Source organism: Peromyscus leucopus, chromosome 7 (assembly GCF_004664715.2).
Source record: "Peromyscus leucopus breed LL Stock chromosome 7, UCI_PerLeu_2.1, whole genome shotgun sequence".
NCBI classification, from domain to species: Eukaryota; Metazoa; Chordata; class Mammalia; order Rodentia; family Cricetidae; genus Peromyscus; species Peromyscus leucopus.
The window spans coordinates 8300534-8324656 of NC_051069.1; the positions used below are offsets into that span (position 1 = coordinate 8300534).

The following is a 24123-nucleotide window of genomic DNA, read 5'->3' on the forward strand; positions in this document are numbered from 1 at the left end:
AGCAGCTGTCTCCAGTGCTGATCTCACTTCTACCAGCATACCCCAGGGCACCCCCCATCCAAGATGAGGTGCCGGCCCAGGCCTCATCCTTGCTTGGTACCCAGCCTTGTAACTAGAAAAGCCTCAGGGATCAGGTCAGTGTGCCTTTCTTTGCACTTTTCCTGAAGTACCATCACTGTTGAGCTGATGCCGAGCATCTTTCACTCATCCCGGAAGGCATTTAGAATTGAGTTTCTCTAACATGAGCGGTGATGTAAGCCCAGGAGGAGAACCATCATGGCATCCCCAACTCCAGCGCACTCCCCTGCCCGAGTTCTTTCTGGCACAGGAGAATACTAGCAAGGTTCATCACCCTCTGAGTAGAGGGCAGGAACTTTATGAGTGGGCTCCCTACTAGTCATGTTAAGGGGACTTCCCAGCTTTCATGACCCCCTGCAGTTGGGGGAACATCCAAACATCCTCCTGGAGGTCCTTCATGTCCCATCCCACTGATCAGATGTGACTCTGAGAGACTCCCCCATGGTCATCAGCCCAGAAAGCTGAAGAAGCTTGCTCAGAGTCACATGGCCAGTGAGCTGGGCAGAGCCCTCACTCCTGGGTGTCCCCTACCTATGGCCATCAGCTACTGACCCTTGTTTTCACCTGTTCTCTGAGCATCTATAATCGAACAAGGGAAAAGCGATGCTCGTTCTTCATGAATCCCTCTTCGGTGGGCACTCCTCAAGTTCTGACTTACCCAGGCCACACCCCTCATAGGGGCTGTGATCCGGCCACTCCAGCCATGCGGTCCCCATGCCTTCCTCCTCTTCTGCTTCTATCCGCCCAAGCTTCCACCTTATCACCCATCATCTCCATCCCTCCAGCAAAGTTCTTTCAAGCATCGAGACAGGTTAGCCCTGCGCCAGGCACTTGGAATCCCCTCCTCTTGCTCCTTCACAGGGTCCATTCCAGAAGGATCTACTTCTCCTCTACCTCCATCAGGACCTAGAACTGCCTGCCTCTGCCTGCCCTGGTCACAGTGGAGGTTGGTTGAGCTGAGGCCATACCCCACTAATTTTTTGCACCAAGTCCAGAGTCTCCTCTAAGCATGGGTACCATGCATGGAATTACAAAGCCCCAGGGTGGGCCGAGGCTCCCTCCCACCTCCACACAGACCCCCTTACTTACGAATGCAGAAGTCTCCGTTCTCATAGTAGCCGGGGCAGCATTGGGACCTCCGCCGGTACATGGTCCGGAGGCCACGCCTATACGCCGTCTTATAGCTGATCCTAGGCACGAGGGAAAGAGCCACTTGAAAGGATTGAAAATCAATCTATCCCGTTTAGAATGATATTTGTGTTAAGCTCTATCGAGGATGCCATTCAATAATTACTTTAAAATGCACGGCGGCTTCGAATATGAAAGAACGCAATAAAGAAAAATCGATGGTGGGATGTGGGCTGCTGTGGTGCAGAATGTATTACCCACATGGTGCTGGAGGAACCTGCTGACTTCCCAATCTCTTCCACCTACAAGGGCTGCCAAGAAAACTGCTGGGGTGACATTGTGGAGGCCCACGGGGGTGGGACTTCCCCTAGCATCCTTAAAAAAAAAAATAAAAAAAAACTGGGCTGTGGACTCAGGGAAACCCTAGGGACCTGGACAGGAATGGAGTCCTGAGAGCTTCCATCTACCATCCTGTGCCAAGATGTATGCACGTAGGAGAGGCTGCGAGAGGACTCCCTGGGTCTGGTTGTGGCATCCCACATGAACTTCCTCAGGCCTCCTGCAGAGGGCGTTCTGTTCCCCGGGGAAGCTCTAACCCCGCCCCCAGGCTGCTCAGAGAGACACTGAGAGCCAGAGAGGGTTCCATCCTTACAGAGACACAAGTTTTTGAGACTTGGTTCTGGGCCAGAGATTTATAGGCAAGATTCTCCCAGCAGCCTCCTGGGTCAGGGGCCATCGTCACGCCCCGTCATCATGCCCCATTAATTCCATTTCTTTCATTTGTCTTTTAGAGCTTTCATTCTTATTTTATGTTCCCCCCCACCACCACCACCCATTGTTTTATGGATGAGAAATTGATACTCAGAGAGGTTAATGACTTGCTTGCGGTCACACAGCTAATAAATGTCAGGGTCAGACGAGAAAGGGAAACGAGAAGTGTGGGGGGACTATGATCAAGGTATATTATACTCCTATATGAAAATGTCATAATAAGTCCTGTTATTTTATACAATTCGTATAGGCTAATAAAAAAAATATATTGTCCCAAGGACAAGAGCACCAGAAGCAGAATTCAAACCCAGTTCAAACTGCAAAACCGCCAGGAGCAGGATTCAAACCCAGTTCAAACTTCAAAACCACCAGAAGCAGGATTCAACCCGCCGCCCCGCCCAGTGTTGGCACCAGTTCTCTCTGGTGGCGTTCTGGCCTTTCAGAGCATTTCTGAGGGAGTGAGGCGGAGAGGCTGGAGTACAGACTGAGTCCTCAGGAGGGAGTACAATGGGGCGCTGCTAAGGGCAACCGTCTGTCACACTCAGGGCAGCAGATTCGAAATGGCCATTACAGACGGGGAGAGGGAATACCCAGGGCCTTGAAGACAGGGCTCTTTCCACGTCCCCGCCACACCCAGGGGACTGCCCTTGTTTCCTCCTCTGTGAAGAATGGCGGCATTGAAGTACCTTCAGCCTGCTTTACACAGAGGCCCGGGCCAGGCTGGAAGGCTATTCCTTCAGCGGCAGCCTGGACAACCCTCCCAAATCTTTAAAATTCTCACCTCATAACAGACGACAATGAGAGCCTCGTGGGAAATCTGTGATATTTGGGAATGTATTAAGCTAAGGTCATTCTACTTTGTCAAAAGCCCGTAATGGGTAAGCTGGCCTTGCAGAAAACTACATCTCCCCCCCCCACACACACACAGAGGAAGGCAGTCCCTGGCCTGACCTAGAAGGGGTGTGTGTGTGTGTGTGTGTGTGTGTGTGTGTGTGTGTGTGATAAAGAATGATCTCTATTCTGAGTTGACACAGAAGTCATTGGACCATTCTCCCTGCCACATGAGATGAGTCCCAAGCCTCCCATTGGGGAGTTAAACCCTGCACCACCCACACCTCACAGGAGAGAGGCCACTGCTGCTCCGGACTCGCCTAGCCTTGCATGCTCCCAGGGTAAGAATTAGGAGAGGTGGGGCCTGGGGCCAGGCTGCTCTGGGGAAGATGCTGGACCAGGCTGCTATCCCCTGGAGACTGATGGTGCCGCTGTCAGCATGCACACTCTGGGTCATCAGGAAAGCTCCACGGAGACTCAATAATTTAGCAAAATCATTCACGTTCCAGGAACAGAGCCTATTTTAATAAGCAGCCGCTCACTCACCCAGCCCCGGGGTAATGGAAGGCTGTGTAGCCTCCTGAGACAATGGAGCCACACTTCGGAACAAACTCGGTGTTGCCTCAAGAATACCAGGGTTCAGGGCAAGACCAGTGCCAACCGCTGCCTCTGCCTCTGGCTAGGGCCACAGGCAGGCAACTCTGACAAAACTCAGAGAGGTCGGAAGGGAACACCAAGCAGCCAGTTCAGGGTGTGTTACTAAGTGTGGGACTACTATATACAACAGGGGCTCTGTCCTAGGATCGATGGGGTACAGACCAGAAATGCCTCAGAGTTGTGCCCTCTCCTCTTGAGAGGGAGTTGGGGTGCTCATCCACCAACTTTCCATGTTGCAGGTTAAGGGTTCCCTGCCCACAGGTTATGAAGTCCATCACTTCTAGCCAGAAAGAAAGCCGCTAACTGTGTCTCAGACCACCAGCTTTAGAGAGTTCCAGGAATGCAGTATGGACAGTGCACACACCCCCCCCCACCTCATGGTCTCTCAATAACAAACTAGAGAGTCGGACATCTCCGCCCCACGCTGTCCTCTGGGGAGTGCTTACCGGTGCCGGGTGCACTTGAACCAGTTGAGGATATCTGCGCATCGTGTGTAGTAGATCTGATCGAAGGGGTGTGCATAAGACTCCTGCACAGTCACGGCATAGCTGAGGGCCAGACAAGAGATGGAAGCCATGGTCAGCAAAGGCCAAGCCCATGCCAGGACGCACCTCCCTTCTCAGATTTGCCCAGCCCACAGTCCCAGGACCAGGAGCCAGCTCTGACCTCTCCTCCCAGCTCCCGGATTCCTGCCCTGGATCTCAGCTGTGACCCTAGGCCACATCTGTGCTGGTTAGTGTTGTCAACTTGACAGAATCTATACATTAGCTGGAGGATGTGCTGCTGAGCACACACGCAGGCCACACAGATCAAGTTAATTGAGGGGAGAAGTGTGGTCCACTGTGGGTGGAACCATTCCCTTGGCTGGGATCCTGAACTAGAATAGAAAGCAAAGAGTGAGTTGAGCAGCAGCATGTGGTCATTGGCCTCTGCTTCCTGACTGCGGACAGGATGTGATCAACTCCTGCTGTGACTTTCCCACCATGGTGGATGTGAGCCACCATAAACCTGTGCTCCCATAGCTGCTTTTGTCTGGCTATTTTATTACTACAATAGGAAAAGAAACTAGACCATAACATTACTAACTTTTGACCCAAGTAATTTTCTTCAATTCTACTTCACTTATCAGATAGTAAGTAGAGGCAGGTTTAGGTTTATTCTGTATGGTTCAGAAAGGCAGATTCAAGTCAAAAATATTTTATATTATCCAGGATTGTTGGTATGTGCCATATAGCCTCAGGCATAGAGGCTAGGGGATTTATTGAGCCCAGGAGCTCAAGGGCAGCCTGGGCAACACACAAGACCCTCTCTCTAAAGTAATAATGATGATATGTTTGTTCGGATCCTTATGGTCTTTAACGAGTGTGTATAGGGGATGTTCTCTAATCTGAATAAGTGGCCCATTACATACATGAAGAAACTGAGGCTAGGAGAGGTAGCTTGCCCAGCTGTCCTAGTATCAGCAGCCGCTAATATTGAATGCCCTATAATAAGCCCTTTAATTCCATTCTTCTGTGTGTGTTGGTGTACAGGGGTACATGTGTATTCAGGCGTACTTGTGTGTGTACATATGTGTGTTTGTGCACAGGGGTGCGTGTGTATTCAGGCGTACTTGTGTGTGTGCATGTGTGTGTGCACAGGGGTGCGTGTGTATTCAGGCATACTTATGTGTGTGCATGTGTGTGGAAGCCTGAGGACAACCATGCCTGTTGTCCCTCAGATGCCTGCCATCTTGCTCTATGAGACCAGGATTCTTACTGGCTGGGAACTTGCAGAATCGACTAGAGTGGCCACAGTGAGACCCAGGGATCCACTTGTCTCTGTCTCCCCAGAGACACTAAGAACCCATAAAACCATGTCCAGCTTGTTTGTCTAATGTGGGTTCTGGGAGCTCCAGCTTGGGTCCCCATGCTTTCTAGGCCAAGCTTGACCGAGAGACTCTGCCCAGTCACTCTTACGAAACAGGCAGCAGAATGAATCTCGCTTTGAAGATCGGGAAACAGCATCACACAGTCTAAGTAGCTTCCTCCAGCTCTTCCAGAGACCTTCTAGTCTGTTGCATCTCTAGCGTAGCTGGGGCTCCATAGAGCGTGTGTCTCCAGACCTTCCAACGGAAGCAGTCCTTGTCACCCTGCCTATTAACTGCAACCTAGACCAGGAGGTGGAAGCCAGAGGAAACCTGTTCTGGGCGTCACCAAAGCAGGCTTTTCCTTTGCCACCCTGGCGAGGTGACATGAAGTGGCACTACTGACGCCTGGCTGCTGATGCGTGGCACACACCTCCTGGGCAGGCTGGAGAGCGTGTCAGGAATTAATTGTCATGTAGACTGGTATGCCATGTTTTCCCCAGAAGGCTCCCTGACCTGGGCCAGATGGCCGGGCCCAGGCTGTAAAAGCCCATCTGTTTCGCCTGAGGTAACTGTTGCTTCATTTGCAAGAGGGCTGGGTGCAGTGGTGCGGGCCACAGTCTGCTCCCTGACACCTTCAAGGCAAGAGGTCTGGAGTCCTGCAAGCAGGCCAGGAATGGTCGGCAGCGCTCAGACCCAGGCAAGAGGGGAGTTCTGACGCTGAGGATGGTGAAGACAACTCCGGATGTGGGTACCTGGGAGATGTGTCCCAGACATATAAGTATGTGCGAACATGGCCCACACTCCTGGTCACTGTCAGGCCTTAGGAGACAGGCAGATCAGCATCCACCCCTGTTTCCCACAGGTCTTCTAAAATTCCACAGCACGGTGCTGCCTGTTTGCAAGGCTGTCTCTTGGAAGGCGAATGAATGAGTCCGAGCCTGGGCCTGGAGGCCTGTGTGGAGCCGATCCCTCACTAGCATGTCCTTAAACATGTCATTGAACTCCCATAAGCCTCCATGTCCTCATTTGAAAATCTATGACAAATATGAGGAACTTCCTAGATTACTGTGAGAACTGAAGGACAGGGACAGGAGTATACACCTCTCAGGGTGGATGGAAAAGAAAAACACTTAACATGCTTACTGGATACACAGCAAGTGCTCAATAGATGCTAGCCCTCATCAGTATGACAGGCAGTGATTTTCCTCCTGTGCTGGGCAGGGAATGATTCTTCCTCCTTACCACCTTGGGGGCAAGGAGCAAGTCCTGTTACAAAATGGACATCCCACCTTTATTGAGCACTTAAGGGTTCAGCTTGCCATTCCAGTGCTGACTGAGGCAAAGGAACCAGCCCCCAAGGTACGGGCCGTTGATATCATGGGGTTGGACTTAGCTTTGTAGGATCCCTAGGGCTGAGCGAGTCCAGCAAGAGGGCCTTGTACCAGCGCCAAGTCTCCAACCTGCAGTGTGTGTCCTGCTTTCATGGCTGGGTAGTTTAACACTGCTCACTTGCCAACATGCTAATGAGGGGCTAATCTATCTTGTAGCACCAGGCTTTACCAACTTGGGGTTGGGGGCAGGGGCGTTACCCTGGTTTTTGTGGTAGAGGGACATAATTAACAAAGAGCCCTCCAGAGGTCCTAATCCAGCTGGGAAAGTACTCCCAGGTACTCTCTGAGGACCACGTGTGTTTCTGGAATGGGGCAGGGTAGATATATCTAAATACAGTATCAGGGGAGCTTGGCTAGATCTGAGAAAGAGGAAGCACCCTGCTGGACACAGGTATCCTAGATGGCCTCCTTCCCAGGGCTAGAGGGAGAAAACCTAGTTTCACTGCTGGGTGGCTCCCTGTTCTCTCACGCAGGCTGTGACCTGAGCCGAGAGCTGCGGCCCTCAGAGTTAGCTCACCCTTAACATTTTCACATCCCAGCCTTGTTCACACTGGGAAGGCAAGACAAGCAGAGGTTCTTTCAAGTTTGGAGAGATTCATTATGGGTCCTGTCATAAGGGATGGCTCTCTGTAAGAGAGAGAGAGCCCTAGACTGCGGCCTTGGAAGAAGACACAGATGGCCGGAGAGGCAGTGGGAATCCTGGAACCTGGGTGGATGATGGACAGGCTTACCTAGGGAAGGGGTCCCCAATCAGAGGCTAACGAGGAGTTCTATCTAGCAGTGAGGCTCCCTAAGGCTTAGATTCACCAACCAGGAAAAGGGAAAGCGAGAAAGACGGAACACTGAATCCAAGTCTCTGGACTTGGTGCACTCAGGCACCCCAGTAAGTCTACTGCGCACCCGAGGTGATAATGACCCCGTCCTGAGCCAGAGTTGCCAATAGGAAGACAATGACTGCAAAGCGCGTTCATGAAACTGGCTCCTTTGCTGCCCCCACGAGCCTGGGAGGTGAGGATGTTTATTTTCCTTGCTGGACAGAGCTGGCTGAGGGCTCAGAGTCATCCAGAGACTCCCCTAAAGAGCATAGCTGACAGGTAGGAAAATCCAGACTGGGATACCCTGAAGTCTTCACAGACTTTTACATTCTTGCCAGGGCAGCACAGACATACCCTTTGCTCTAGCCTTGATATCATCACAACTCTGCACAGGACATGCAGTCTCCAGACACCACCTGGAGCAGGCACGGCCTCTCTACCTCCAGCCAGGCCTCTTGGCCTACAAGTGTCTAGGCTATCCCAGTACACAGTCTTGCCTCGATGAGATGTTTCTCTCTGCCCAGCGGCTGGCCATCCAACCTCACAGCCCCACCATGCTCTCCCTCCTCCACCATCCATTTCCCCTACCGGTCTCCATCTTAATTTTACTCATTTGATTTATTAGTATATAAGTGGCAGAGTCATCCTGGTCAGCATAGCCAATCAATTTCAGGGTTTAATTCGGTTTTTCCTGATTGGGTCTCTGGTCACTGTCTTTCTGCTCACCAAAATCAATACTCTAACCTTGTGCTTCAAAGTCAGACCATCTGCAGGGACCTAGCCTAGACTCTAGGACTCGCTGCGGCAGCCTACATGCGGCAGGCTCCTCTGCTGTGGCCACGCCACCCTGTCTGAGCTAGCCTCCTGCCCTGATCTGACCAAAAGCAGAAGAGGCCTCCCCATCACCCCATGGCAGGCCCTGACCACTGCTCTACTCTGCCATTGCTGCCAGTCCCAGGAGACTATGACAGACATCCCAGAGTCCCAGATAAGACATCAAGGACCACAATCCATCCCTCCTCACTCTTGCCACCACTCTGGCTGTAGACAGGGATAGAACCCCGCAGGCCTCTACTCCCTCATCTGTAAATGGCTGTGTGATAGCTGATACTGATGGTCAGCTTGACTGGGAGCCACCTAGATGGTAAACCTCCGTCTGTGTGGGGGGATTTCCAGGGGTTGACTGAGATTGGAAGACTCTGCCTAAAGGTGGGCGACTTCATTTCATGGGCTGGGGTCCTGGACCAAATAGAAAGGAGAAAGGGAGGTGAGCACACGTGTTTATCTCTCTGCTTCCTGCATGTGAGCGGCTGCCTCACACACCTACCTGCAGCCGCGCTTTTCCTGCATGATGCACTGGACCCTCAATCTGGGAGTCAGAATGTCCCCGCCTTTCTCAAGTCCTACTCGGCAGAGGTTTGTCATAGCAATGAGAACAGTCTCTAGTTACAAGGTAGGGACACAAAGGAGGAAGGGGCAGGACAGCTCAACAGGATGTTGTCACCTGCTGTTAACATGACATCACCTTGTCGTCCCACGGTCCCGGGTTCCAGAAATCCACATTGCTTTACCCTGTCCTTCAGTTTGAGCTGCCCCGCTCTGCCTCACCTCCGTATTGGGCATCAGGCCACCACAGCCTCCCGCTGCCTCTCCTGACTCTGGCATTTCTCTGTAGTGCCACCCCCAGAGTGAGCCCTCCAGGGAACGCCACCTTACCTCTCCCAGTGGCTACACACATTGGGGTCCTCGGGGTTCAGAGTCAGGGCAGCTTGCAGAAGGGAGCCAACAAGAAGGCCCACCGTGGACAGCGCCATCAGGCCCCTGTGTGGAGAACAGAGAAGAAAGCAACTTACTCAGACTGTGTCGCGGCATCTGTCGGGTGCTAAGACTCGGTCCTCCCTCAGAGCGGATGCACAGATACTAAGCAGCCTGGGTTGCCCACAGCTGCCGCCCAGTAATGAACCCTGGATGTTTCACGTTGTCGTTGACTAACAAGGCAGCTGCTCTGAGTAACTGAAGAGGGGTGTCTGAGTCACAGGTCTGAGCTCTCCCCAGCAGGAGGCCCACACGCCACTCATTGGCTAAAATTTCTCAGCCTTCAGAGCACCACCCCAGCCCCCAGGCCCCCAAGTCTATCCTTGATACAGAAACTCGGATCTGGCCACTGTAGAGTCTTCCCCGTCCCTCCTCCTCATCTCTGGCAAAGCTGGGTCATCCCATCACCTCTTACTCCTCCTGTGCCAAGAAAGAGAAGTAACCATGTGGCCCAGGTGAAGCGAACTGAGATGGCACTTCCAAGCCTGCTGGGCACCAGCCACCTGGAACACTGGGCCCCTGCTTCTCTTCCCTCCTACAGGACACCAGTCCCTTGGTGTCACCAAATTATCACTGCCACTGGGAGACGAGGGGCTGAGACAGTCACACCACAGGGCTTTCAGGAAGCAGCACACCAGGTCATCAAGGTCCCTGAAGTACCACTAAACGGTGCAGTCCCACAGTCCCAACTACCTTGCTTCCTAAACGAGAGATCCCCAACAGAGAGCTGCTTAAGGAGGATGGAGAGTGAGCCATGCAGAGAGGCGGGGGGTGGGGGTGGGGGTAAGTGGCTCTGGTCCTTACTCTCCAAGACCTTATGACCCTACACTACAGCTTTAGAGAACGCCTTCTAGTCTGAATGTTCCCACCTGATAGGCCACTGAACTTGGGGACACAGGGCAGCGAGGACACATCAGTGGGGTTGGACCCCGTGAGTCCCAGTGTCCTTTGGTGAGCTGACCCAACACCATGACTCGTGGAAGAGGTGCTACTGTGATTTATTTAAAGGTTTTAATGAATCCAGGGCAGCTTTTCTTTTCAACCATTGACACTAGAAGAAATACAATTTCCATTAAGCAGGGCTGAGGGTGTTCTAGAAAACATTTTGACATTGGAAATCAGTCCCCAGATTTGAAATGGTTGGGTAGCTAGCCCACGGGCCCTAAGTTTTTAGATGAGGCCCATTTATCCTCCTGTGAGGACAGACAAGAGTGGCATATATTTACACACATCTCCAGATGCAGTACTTCACGCCGCCCTCTTCTCCTAGAAGCTAAACCGCTCTGTTCCCACCTCAGTCATTTCCAGTTCAATTCTTTCTTAAGAAGCTCCCTCAACGACAAGCAGATCATCACAAATTCTGTGTGACCACGGGGTCTACATTAATGACGAATGAGTTGTACTGTTACATACATTCTGGAAATCACCCAGCTAAGTGCAGATTTAGCCAGAGATCAAGGGCATCGGCAGATCCCCTGGAGGAGGGAAGGTGACCCTGTGGCTCCTCTCTGAATCAGCAGGGTCCAGGAAGTGCAGCCACTCTCTAGGCCCACCCTCTTCCTTCCCCAGTTTAGCAGCCGAACTTACAGCCACCACACACAAACAACCTGGAGTCCACACAGCATGTCCTGAGGGCTGCTGCCAATGCCATCCTACCCCTCCGTTCTCCACTAGGAGATTCAAGTCGATCCAGAACATGTCAGTTCATGCTGGGGAGAGTTGGAGAGTCAGGAGGAACATGAACCTCTCTTTCGATGGAGGTATCTCTGGGAGGAATGAGTGAGACACACAGAACTCAGGAAGGTAGGCGAGTCTTGATTGCCCACTGTGGAGTGTCTTGTCCCTGTTTCCTGCGTGGCCCTGATATATGCTTGGGCAGGTCCTGTTATCTTTGCATCCTCCTCCAAAGGACCTGAGACGGCACCTTCAAATTCAGTAGGCTTTGGGTGTCAAAGGAGTGGGCCACCAGACAAGAGGAGATGGGTCCTCTAGCTCTTGGGGAACCATCGTGAGTGGAAGGGTGGTTACTGGGATCATAGCTATCATGGGGAAGCTCTTAAGAAGTCTTCACTAAGCTGGGCATGGTGGCGCACGCCTTTAATCTCAGAGTCAGATGGAATTAACTTGGGAGGCACAGTCAGGTGGATCTCTGAGTTTAGGCCAGCCTGGTCTACAGAGCGAGTTTCTGGACTGCTGGGGCTACACAGACAAACCTGGAAAATGCAACAACAACAAAGTCTTCACTAAAGCTTTTCGTTCTGAGTCGGGTCTGAATGGCTCAGTTTAGCTGACTCTTACAGGCAGGGGTCAGTGGAGACTGGAGCATGGCAGAGAAGGTGATGGTTGTCTGGATGAGCACAAAGATGGTATTTAGACGAACAGTCTGAGGCCTAGAACATCAAGTCTTTATCCAGGGCCATGTCCAGTTCTCGTGGGAGTAGGGAGAGAAGGATGTCCAAAATTAGGGGGGAAATGATGATGCCTCTCAGACCCCCTAAGACTCAGATTCTTTTCCTGGAACCTGGCCAGTCTGTGTCCTGGGCTGTGGGCATGGCTCAGGAGAGCAGCAGGTGTATAATGTGTGTGCAAGGCCCCGAGTTCCATTGCTAGCACTAAAACCAATCACCAGTCAATCAATCAACCAATCAGGAAGCTGCAGAGATATCTTAGCGATATCTAAGTGTGCTTAGTGCATAGCATGAGGACCTAAGTTTGGATCCCAGCACTGGGTGTGACTGTAGGCACCGGTAACACCCCACCCCACCCACTCCAGCCCCGTGCTGTGAGGGGTGGAGACAGGAAGATCACGGAGGCTTGCTGGCTGCCAGTCTAGCTCTGGGTTCAGAGAGAGACCTTGAATCAAAGGAATAAGGTGGAAAGTCATAGAGCATGATGTCTGAGGCCCTCCTCTGGCCTCTGGGCACATATGAACATGTGAACCTGGACAGCCAGGCAGGCAGGCAGGCAGTCTCTCTCTCTCTCTCTCTCTCTCTCTCTCTCTCTCTCTCTCTCACTCTATCAGGCCAGGCTTCTTTTCTCCTGCTCCATCTCCGCCTCAGCCTGCTCTGTATCTTCAATTCTGGCCAGTCAAGCACCATCTACTACCCATCAGAGCTTGGCAGAGGTCAGGACCATTGACAACATCCCTTTTGGCCCCCAGACAGTGACAGCGGATGCCCCATGCTCGAGTGTGGTCACCCTGCCATCTTCCCAGCATGCTTCTTTTCTCTCTCTGACACGTTATGAGCAATCAGTGGTGGGATAGAGAGCCCTACACCTCCATTTCGGGAACTGACTCTCAAACAACCGTATCGCCTTGTCTCTGACATGTCAGTTGAAAAGACAGAAAAGCAGCCAGAAAAAAACCAAAAACAAACCTGTCACTGTGAAGGCAACTCCTCCCCAGTCACTTCAGTGGGACTTCCTGGGGGCTCTCGGGGAGCACATGAACCAAACACATATGCTTATTATGAGATGACAAAGGGAAAATCAATCCTGCCACCGTGGTTATTAGATGACTCCATTTGGAGTGACAGAGGTTAACGTATCAGGCACCATCGGGCATTAATAATTAAATAAGAAAATGCCCCAGGATCACTTCAGAGGGAGAGACATGTAAATAAGTCAGCTGGCTTCTTCCCCTGTCCCTTCGGCCTGCATGCTAAGAGGCAGAGAGAGGAGCCAGGTTCCAGAGTTAGGGAGCTTCCTCCTGCTTCGGAGTGTGGGAGGCACTGTAGCGGATGAATGGAGGGGCAGAGAAGGAGCCAGGGGGTGTGACTCACACCTGCCAGTGGGGTCAAATCGGTGCATGCCCCTGCCATGGCTTCAATTAAAGAGGGCCCCTGTAGCACCTACCTATGCCTGAAAACCCAAAGAAACCTCACAAGATGGCCGAGGCCCACAGAACAAGATCAAGAGCAGCCAGGGAGGGACCTGGGGAAGCCCGGGTGGAGTAAACCGACGTGGGACGGGTAGAGCATGGGGGCGTGGAGGCAGATGCACACACTGGGGTGTGGAGGCCAGACATGGCAGGTGGCGGTGGGGGAGCCAGGTGGGAGAAGCTTGTGCCGTGGCCGAATGGGAATGCTGGAGGGTGGTTTACAGCTTGTGTGGGATGCTAGGTTACCGTGAGAACATGACAGAGACGTCTCAGGTAAGGGCTCTCAGGAGTGGATAATCTCAGCTGCCTCCTGCAATAGCCATGGTGCATGGTGCATCAGCACAAACCCCAGGCTCTGAAAAGACCTAAGGAGAGATCTCTCCAGTGGCACAGCCAGCTAGGTGAGCAGAGCTCCGCATGACCCCAGTGTGGGAGACTTTGCTTCTCTTGTTCAAGGTCAAGTCGGCCAGGAGGCCTGAATCATCCAGTTTATATCTTTAGCATTTGTGTCGGTTTATTCTGACTCTTCAGGGCCTTCTAGGTTGCCACCAGGTAGCTTCAGAGACACTGACCTTGGGCAGGGGGTGTGGCTCAGTCTGTGGAGTGCCTCCTTATCAAGCACCAGGCTCAGTATCAAGCACCAGGCTCATTCCCAGCACTGCATAGACTGAACTTGGCGGTGCTAATCCCAGCATTCAGGAAGTAGAGGCAGAAGATCAGAAGTTCAAGGTCATCCTCAACAACATAGTGAGTTCAAGGCCAGCCAAAAATACATGAAGCTTTCAGAGAGACAGAGAGAGACAGAGAGACAGAGAGAGACAGAGAGAGAGAGAGAGAGAGAGAGAGAGAGAGAGAGAGAGAGAGGAAGAAAGAGAGAGAGAAAACAGAAACACAGAGAGAATGAGACCAAGACATTGACCTTGTAGCAAAGGAACCCCTCCTCCCTACCCAAGGAGTCCTGCACTGGCCTGGGCTGGCCATGCAGACTGAGCCAGCTTTGGCAATGCTGGCATCCTCGGGACACCTCTGTTCCATCTTTAGCTTGACTCCCTGGGGAGTCCAGCCTGTCCTCTTGATGACATACCACACCTGGCCAGGCACCAGGGGCTCTCGTAGACAATGTGCATAAACTGGGACAGAGAGCAGATAGACAGATGGCCAGGGGACCTGTTGTTACAAAGTCCATCTGTGCAAAACTCCCAGAGCCTGTTTCCCCTTTCCTACCTGCCTTTCCTGAAGGTGCTAAAACTTATGCACTGAAGCCAGAGCCATGGACCTAGAACCTCTTCCTCTCCGGGTCTCTCCAGTGAGTTCTTCTTTCTCAACCAGTTTGCACTGGCATCGGGTGGCAGCAGTCAGATACTGTTTTGTGGAGCCCAAACTCCTGATCCTCCTGCTCCTACTTCCACAGTGACTGGGACTACTTGGTTTAGGTAGTGACTGGAATTGAACTCAAGGCCTTGGGTATGCTGGGCAGACACCCTACCAACTGAGCTACTGACCAGCACTGTTTTATGGACCTTGGAAAGGTTCTTCTACCGCACCAAAGGGGATGGAGGGGAATGACCGCTTGGAATGTATGCAGAGGAACAGGGAAAGATAGGTCCTGGTTAGCTTTCTGTCACTGTGATAAAACACTGACCAAAAGCACCTTGGAGAAAGGGGTTTATTTTGCATATGTTTCATTGAGGGAAGTCAGGGCAGGAACAAAAGGAGGATATGTTCCTGAAGGAATGCTGCTTACTCAGGCTCATGCTCAGCCAGCTTCCATATACACACCAGGACAGCCTACTGAGGGAATGGTGCCTCCAGCAGTGGACCGAGTCCCGTATCCATTAACAACGAGGGCCCCCAGTAGATGAACTGATAAACACAACTACTCAGTTCACTCCCTTTTTACTCAATTACTCCTTTTTTAAAGTAATTCTAGACTTTTATCAAGTTGACAATTAAATGTTAGAACATGGTGCATGAAGACTAACAATGCTTGTCCTGGGCCCTGGATGGGGCCAGGAAAGCACAGACCCATGCATTTGGGGTCCCTACAGCTGTCACCTCTCCAAAGCTGCTCTTCTGTAACTACCCCAGACACAGCCTCTGAATTCTCTCTGGCCTTAAGAACCGGTCTTATTTACCTTTTCATAGACCCTTGCCCCACACCAGCAGAACACCCAGGGGCAGGAGCGTCCATCTGCTGCCTTCCCGGCTATGGTCCCAACACCAGAGCGCAGCCTGTATTGACAGGGATTCTCAGGTCATCTTTGTCAAGCACTTAGCCGATTCCACAGCCAGCCTCCACTCACCCCAGACCTTAAGAACATCCACCTGTCTCGCCTGACAGAAAACACCACGCATGCCATGTCATTCGATGAGGAGCACACGGCACACGCGACTGTGTGAACTGCAACACAGGAACACCAGTCTGTTGGCATCGGTTAGAGGAGGCACCCGGGACATCCTGAGCGTGATTCCGAGCCCTCTGTCTGGACCTCCCCATCAGCACGGGCACTTGTCTGCCCCGGGGAAGTAACACAAGGCAGGCATTGAGAGCTGGTCAATAGCTCACACTGCAAATGAGGACGAAGACTATCCTGAGCGGCCCATGAAAAGGCACTTTCAGGGCTGGGAGCAGCAGAAGCTGGGACTGATTGTGCACACACCTCACATCCCTCCCAGCGTGTGGGTGCAGAGAGACCTCTATCTTCTATTTATAGGGCATACACACGCTTCTGCTACTTTCTGAATAAAACAGAAAAGCCAAGTTTGCACGCAGGAGGCCAACACCGAGGTTATTGCCCAGGCTAGGAACCCTTCTCCCCTGCCCTGCCCAGGCTAGGCACCCCTTCTCCCCTGCCCTGCCCCAGCTGGTTCGCCATCCCCAGACTCCTCTCTGTTTTCCAGACTCGCTGGGGTCTGATGGACAGGAGATGAGAGATGAAAGGAGGGGCCGCCGTCAGCCTCCTCAGACCAACACTAAGAGGCTCTGTCTCTGCCCTGACGAAGCCTCCTGCCCCAGTAATCCCGCCAGGGGCTGGCTTTATGTTGATCACTTTCTAATCTCCCTGTACCAAAATAGATAAATAAAACCAAAACTTTCCAAATAAATCCATATCTAGTCTCCGAAAGAATAGGAATGTTCCCTTGACCACAGGAGTGCAGGGTTCCAGCGCCAATGTGGCAGCCCTGTGAGGTGTCTGCACCTCAGGATAAATCAGAAGGTCTTACAGTCCCCTCCCGGACATGTTAAATGTCTTCCTCGAAGCTGGGCTCCACCACCCTGATAAATCCTGCTTTCCCCTTGCCCAGGAAGCCTCACGCTGCAAATCTCAAGAATGACGTTAGGGAGGCTGCCAACGTCCATTCGTCAGGATTAAAAGACTGCCCTGTCCCCTCCATCTCCTGTCCTGCTGACAGCAAGTAGCCCTGACCTCAGGCAGGCTGGAAAGAGAGCACAGCATACCCATGGGACTGGAGAGACATCTCCAGACTAATCAGGTGCTGGCCTCCTGCCCCATTCCAACAGCTCTGGGTTCTGCCTGCCCCCCACTCTCTGCTCCCCACTCCCAAACAGGCAGCCTCATATCCATGGCCTCCAGCCCTGTGTAGATGAAGGCAGAAAACTTATCTGTGTTCTTAGACCATCCTATTTCTCACAAAGCAATTATCTCCATCTTTCCATTTCTTTGCAAATCAGGGCACACTCAGCCAGCCCGGCTACTCCCCACCTCGCTCTCCACATGCCTGCCCACTCTGTCTGCTGCTCTCTCTCTCAGCTGCGGCTCTCTAAGAACTATAGGGAGTCCCTGACGCCCAGGCACCAAATTGTAGCTCCATCTTCAAAACCTCCATGACATAAACATCCAGGGAATGGGGTTATCTTTGGTGGGTTGGACCTCATTCCTGCCCACTTGGGGGAAAAAAAAAACTTTTCTCAAACACAAGATGTAACCACAAGTGGACTAGGGCACTGGGTCCTCGAGTGTCATTCTTGTGTCTCCGGGATGTGACTTATGTCATCTGGACAGCAAGCCTTAGGGTGTCAAAACTGGCCTAAGGACACTCAGCAGCATCTGCTGCCCAACACCTTGTGCCCTAGGAGGGGAGGTGATTTCCTCAGGGACAGGCAGCAAGGAGACTGCAGGGCTCAGGTAAAGCAACAGGAGTCATCAGCGATGGCTCCAAGGCCTAAAGGCAAAACCCAGTGAAAACCACGGCCTGCACCCCACCCCCTCACCCCACCTCACCCCACCTTTTTTTTGATAGTATGTCAGGTCGCCCAGGCTGACCTCAAACTCACGAGTAGCTGAAGATGACCTTCCATTTCCAACCCCCCTGCCTTCACCTCTGAGATTGCAGGTAGGAGCCACCACACCTGGCGTATGTGGTGCTGGGGATGGAACCCGGCGCTTTGTGCATGCTAGGCAAGCACCCCAGCAACTGAACTACATCCCGGGCCAGGGGTCGTGTTTTTCATGGACAGTGTCACTAACATCACAGAGCTCTGAAAGCTGCGCACTGAGAGCAGGTGAAGTGTCTGCCCAGAGAGGATGTCCAATGAAATATTCATTTGCTCCCGACACAGAGCCTCCACCTCCGAGACCCTTGCAGCTCTGTAATTTTGGCTTTCAGAGTTTCTAAGAAGTCAGGAGAAGAAAAATTGTGGATAGGAAAACCTCTTGCTGGAGAACCTGGCCTCAGAATAGCAAACGGGCTGGTTAGGTCAGGCCTAACTATAGCTATCCAGATGGGCCCCATCCTTCATCTATCCATTAAGCCATAGTAACACTGGGGTGACTCCAGTATGGCCCAGCTCCAGTCCCCCAAACATCTGCTGCAGGTATGTGGGAATGCTGTCAGAGGCATAGGCCTCTGGAAGAGGCTGGTTCAAAGCACCAATGTGTTTCCTGCAAGAAGCCTGGGGCAAGTGCAGGGGGAAATCAGAGACCTTTGCTCTAATCAGTGTTCCATAGCCTGGTATCCACACTGATCAAAGCCAAAGGCAGGTCAAAAGCACCAGTCTTAGAGAGATGTAGCCCTGAAGCAACGTAAACTGAGGCACCCACGGGGGCCTCAGTAAGTCACTTCCGGCATGCCCACTCACATAGTACAAATGTTAAACACTTCGATGAAAAATGTATACGGGGGTACACACCTGTGGTTCGAGCACTTGGTAAAGGGTGGCGGAGGCAGGAGGATCACATGAACCCAGGGGTCTGAGATCAACCTGGGAGACACAGTACTCAAAAACAAAAGAGAAAAGAAGAAAGTGTATGCATATATAGAGAGAAGCAGAAAGATCTAGAAGCTACAAACAGTGCTTTATAGGGTTGTCCCATGGGGGAGGAAGCAGGAAGACAAGGCTCGTGCTTCCTAAGCGTTGTTATGATGATGGTGTTCTACATTCAGCATTATCACCACAGGCATTGGGATAGCAAAGATAATTAAATAAGACCCCGACGTACTGTGATGTGGGAAATACGGGTTACAAAACAGTGCAAACAGCGCCACCACAATCCTACAGAGTGCCACTCACATGTGAACTGACTGAGGAGCCATCCCACTCAGCAGACCTGAGGGGCTGCAACCGCTGGGGACACGGGCCCCTTTACGGAGCTCCCCAGGAGGCCCTTGAAGCCATCTTGCTGGGGAGGAGCCCACCACCTCCATTGGATGCCCCGAGTCTTCTCAGTGAGCATATCTGGGCTGTGATTAAGAACATTATACTATTTCAAAGACCCAAAATGATCAGACGAATGGGAAAATGGATGGTTAATGTAGATTTTTGTCAGCTCTATTCAGGATAACCCGTGGATCAGGTATTTGGATTTTAAAAGAAATTTATTGCAGCCCTTTGTTCCCGATGCCAGTGAATTCTGGCTCAGAGCCTGGTCAGGTCAGCCCTGCTGGGTACTTCACCATCACCAAGGCAACAGCCAGCTCCATGAGGCCCAGAATCTCAGGGGGCTCCTGGTCCCCCATCCCAGTTCTGCATCTCACCAACTGGGTGGCCTTGGGTGGGTCTCCCAACATCTGGAACCTACATTTCTTCATCTTTAAAGAGGGGAGAGTAAAAAATCCAGCTCACTTTGTCAGTCCATTTATTGATTGCTTGCTTGATTTGTCTACATTTTAATTTTATTTATTATTATCACTGTGAGAGAGAAAGACAGAGAGACAGAGTCAGAATGGGTACGTATGTGCCACAGCAGGCATGCGGAGATCAGAAGACAACTTTGGGGAGCCGGCTTTCTCCGTGCACTGTGGCTTCCAGGGATTAAACTCAGGTCATTATGTTTACGCAGCAAACCCATGAGCCACTGAGACATCTCACTGGCCCTGTTTTTTGTTTGGTTGGTTGGTTTTTTTTTTTTTCTGTGTAGCTTTGGAGCCTGTCCTGGAACTCACTCTGTAGCCCAGGCTGGCCTTGAACTCACAGAGATCCACCTGCCTCTGCCTCCCAGAGTGCTGGGATTAAAGGCGTGCTCCACCACTGCCCGGCTTGTTTGTTTGTTTGTTTCTTGAATGAGTTCCTTGTAAATTCTAGATAATAAACTGCTGTCAGACGTAGAGCTTGTAAAGATTTTCGTTCATTTCACAGGCTGCCTCTTCACCGACTAACTACTTCCTTTGTGGTGTGGAAGCTTTAATCTCATCCCTCAACTGCTTCCTAAGGAAAGATTTTAAATAGACATGGAAGACCGTAGACATGCATGACAGGAGAGTAAAAGTGAAGGGCTGGAGAAACGGCTCAGGAAGTGAGAAAGCTCGCTGTGTAAGCACAAGGACCTGAGTTCAAATCCCCAGAACCCACATAAAATGCCAGGCTTGGAAGGTCGCATGTGCTCATAACCCACTGCCATGGCGAGTGAGGGGGGCACAGAGACAGGAGCTTGCTGGCTGCCAGTCTAACTCAGGGCTCAACGAGAGACCTTCTCGAGAGAGCCACGTGGAGGGTGATGGGGCAGGACACCTTCTCAGGCCTCCATGCCCCCCTGTACACATATACCTCCCCAATCCCGCCACACAACACACAGGGCCAGGGAGAAAACCCAGCAGGTGAAGCTCTTGACTGTAAGCACAAGGTCCTGAGTCTGAGATCCAGGACTGTGTTTAAAAAAAAAAAAAAAAGCAAGAGACAGTGGCCCAGACTTTTGACCCCAGCACTGGGAAGGCAGAGGTGGCCTCCTGCCATGGACTCAAATAAACATGGTGGATGGCAACTAAGGAACCACAACCAAGATTGCCTTCTGGTCTACACACACACATATGCACGGACGGATGGACACACACACACACACACACACACACACACACATGCACACATGCGCACACACACACACACACACACACACACACACACACGCACGCACGCTCATACACAAGTAGAAGTCAAATTGTCTAAGGGGACAAACCGAAAGGGACTAACAGAGGGGAGGGGCAAGAAAACAGAGCAAAGAGACTATGGAGGGAGGTTTGTTTAATATATCAAATATATTTGGATAAAATACATTTGTATAAAAACTTTAAAAGTAAATTAATTAAAACAAAAAAAAGTGGCTCACAGGACGACAAGAAGTTAAAGAAGCAAGAGTAGAGTCAGGGCCCAGGAACAGGTGCCTCCGCCCCGCCCCCCCCCCCCCCCCCCCCCCCCCCCCCCCCCCCCCCCCCGCACATGCTCAGTTCTGCTGCACGCCCCCCCCCTAACTCCGCACGACTCTCCAGATGGGGTGTGGGGGCAGGACCTCAGCGCAGACATTCCTAGGAGCTGGCTGAGACTCCGCCCAGTGAAGGGCTGCCTCCCTAGGGTGCTCCAGGTCTTCTAGAAAGGACAGAAAGGACTGGAGATGAAGTCCACAGGCCCCAATGACACACAGTGGAAGCTAGAGCTGACTCCAAGGCTAGACCAGAGGCCAACTTGGCTATGTCTGACCTGGGCCTTGTGTTCAGGCTACTCTTTCATTAGAAGTATTTGTGACTGAACAATGATTCTGAGCTCTAGTTTCTTAGGGGAATAAACTGCTCTCTCAACTTCTAGAACTTGAGTGTGGATTGACCCAGTCACACGGTTCCACGGGACACACACCCTGTCCCTTGTTGCCCCTGGTTTAATTTGCTGAATGGCACACAAGCCCCAGATTCATTGTGTCCCTGGCCTGATTACTCGTATTTCGTTTCAGTATTTTCCAGGAAATTGTTCATTAAGGCTAAAAGCACCTGCTTACAGTAAGAGGAGCATCATACAAAGGCCCTGTCACGGGTGCCCAGGAAGGACATTAATTAACGAAGGGAAAGCGATCAAACAGATTATAAATTAAAGATCTGAAAAGAAATATCTGACGTTCAGTGGATTATGAGAAAAGGCTGAAATTAAATGTCGTAGCTCCAGACCACGGTGGGGTTAAAAAAAACAGGAGGAAAAAAATTACAGAAGGTGGCAGAGGTAACGATCTATTTCTGGAGCAAGTAAAGCCTGGCTTCCATTAAGAGAATTATAAATCAATTGTGTTTTGTCTAGGGGCATATACGTGTGGTGTGTGCTAAATTAAAAAGCCTAACACGTCAGGTAGTTCCTTCCGAGAGGCCTACGGATGATGCAGATGGAGGCATTTCGGCCTGCAAAGAGGTATGACGGGTTATGAGGAGGTCAGGAGAGTTGAGTTGCTGGGTCACTCGTCAGGCCAAGCAGGACTCAGGTCACCCTGAGCACTAGGATGGAGGGAAAATAGCAGTCCCACCTCAAATAACTGGAATCTTCCATTACTGGAAGGTGGCCATGTCCACCAGGGCCTGTCAGGTAATACCACCACCCCAGAGCTACCCAGAACTGCTCTTTTTCCTCTCTGAAAAGAAGCATCCAGGGGCTGGGGGCATGATTGGTAGAGTAAAAGCCTGGGTCTATAAAACCAGGTGCACTGGTACATACCTGTACCAGTGTACTCGGGAAGTGGAGGATCAGAAATCCAAAGCCATCTCTGGCTGCATTGAGAGGTCAAGGTCAGCCTGGGCTAGAGACTCTGTCTCAAAGGGAGGAGGGGGAAGGGAAGGGAAGGAAAGGAAAGAAGTTTCCAGAGCGCGTTGATCATCCATTTACTCAGCTCCTTCCCTCTGCTCATAGCTACTCTAAAGGTCTTTGGGGAAGATGAGCCTGAAATCACACAAAATGTCCTAAACCCAGAGGGATTTTACCCATGCAGGAAAGAAGGGGTTACATGCAAAAAGACTTTTGGTAGCTGGTACCAGAACCACGGAAAACTGATTAACTTCCCGCTCCACGGAAGAGTCAGAGATTCACGCAGCTCTTCAAGGCAAAGCTGAGGCAGGGACAGGCCCCTCCCCAACATCCGCTTTGCTCTGTTGCCTTCTGCTCCTTCCCCAGACATCCCTGGCCTAACCTTAAAATGCTGAGTCACCAGTAGGTAGAAAATTGGGAGCTCATGCCAAGACTAACCCTGGCTTCCCCTGTGGTCTAATTCCAAGGTATGCCCACGAATTTCTAAATCTACCATAATGCATGTGGGGACTCAGTGGGGTGGGAAGGGTGAGAGGCAGGCTTCCTAAACTCGGGTAGGTCACTGACACAGGTCCCTTCAGCTGCGCCAAGATGGGGGAGAAAAAGAGACAGGCAGGGACTGTGGTGGGGAACAGGAGGGTGGGAACCCTGTCGGCAGGAATTAGGCATGGGTAGCCAGCTAGAAAACTGGGGTTGGAAGTTCAAATTCAAGTGGACACTGGGTACTCCCAGCTCTGAGAATGGCCCTTGTTAGCTCCAACCTGGATGTCCATGGAGCCAAAGAACATTCCAGCTGTACCCCAGCCACTGTGCACCTCCCGAATACCAGGGCTAAGGAGGAATGGATGTCTCCTGAAAGCCTGCACCAGGCAAGGCACTGGGTGGGCACATGGTCCTCCCCACAACTCTGAGAAAGGTATTATAATCTCCGTTTGCAGTTAACAGGATGAAGGCTTCCAGGTAGACATGGCTGAGTTAGGAGTTACCCTATGTGAGCACCATTCTGCTCCCAGAGAGGTCTCCGTCCTTAAGTTTGGTTTGGTTTTGAGACATTCTCACGTAGCTTAGGCTGACATGACACTTGCTATGTAGCAGCTGATGCCTCTGAGCCTCTGATCCTCCTGCCTTTACCTCCCATGTTCTAGGACTACAGGTGTGCACCTCCATTCCTGGTTCATGTGGTGCCGAGAATTGAAGCCAAGGCTTCATGTACACTAAGCTCAGCTTAGGTCTTCCTATTTTGGACCCAGGGGCTTGAATGTGTGTTTGTGTGTGTGTGTGTGTGTGTGTGTGTGTGTGTGTGTGTGTGTGTGTGTAAGAGAGAAGGGAAGGTTGGGGAAAGAGAAGGGGAATGGGGCCATCTCTGTGGATTCAAGCCTCCTTCACACTCCTAAGATGTGAACAGCCCCCTCTGCCCAGCTCTCCACAAACACCTCTGCAACAGAGAGGACGCATCTAGACAGCACAGGCTCCTGGCCGCCTCCGGAGCACTCCCCAAAGTGGAGATGAGGATAAAATCACCCCACGGGGAAGGCAGAGGAGACATTTATTTCAAGCCAATTTCACCCACTGTGGAGTAATCACTAAAGCCAAATGGTAGAGCGGCGCGGCGCCCATGTGTCGTGGCGTGCGGAGCGCATGCAACTGCCAACCTGTGCAGCTGCTAGAGGGAGGAACTGCGAGGGGACAGAATCTGCTGACAAGGTTGTTTCACGGCCTCCAAGGAGGGCCAGAGCTGAGAGCCCAGCCAGGGACCGGGAGAAGCAGGCCAGAGGCCGAGCAGCCAGAATCAGATCTCTCCCTCCAGGTCTAGCCAGCTCCGTGAGCCTCAAGTTACTGTACCTCTCCCGGCTGCTTCTTGAACAGCAGAAACTACAACCCTTCTCAATTGCCTGGTC

At 51.7% G+C, this 24123-nt stretch overlaps 1 protein-coding gene across 1 annotated transcript in view; it reads right to left on the reverse strand.

Annotated features, from left to right (window-relative positions):
- The window catches only part of Megf11 (multiple EGF like domains 11), a 326646-nt gene that overhangs the window by 206815 nt on the left and 95708 nt on the right, over nucleotides 1-24123 (reverse strand). Inside the window, 3 exon segments of the mRNA XM_028866814.2 lie at nucleotides 1168-1268; nucleotides 3912-4013; nucleotides 9237-9341. Coding sequence (XP_028722647.1) covers nucleotides 1168-1268; nucleotides 3912-4013; nucleotides 9237-9334 — 301 coding nt within the window. The 5' untranslated portion in view covers nucleotides 9335-9341.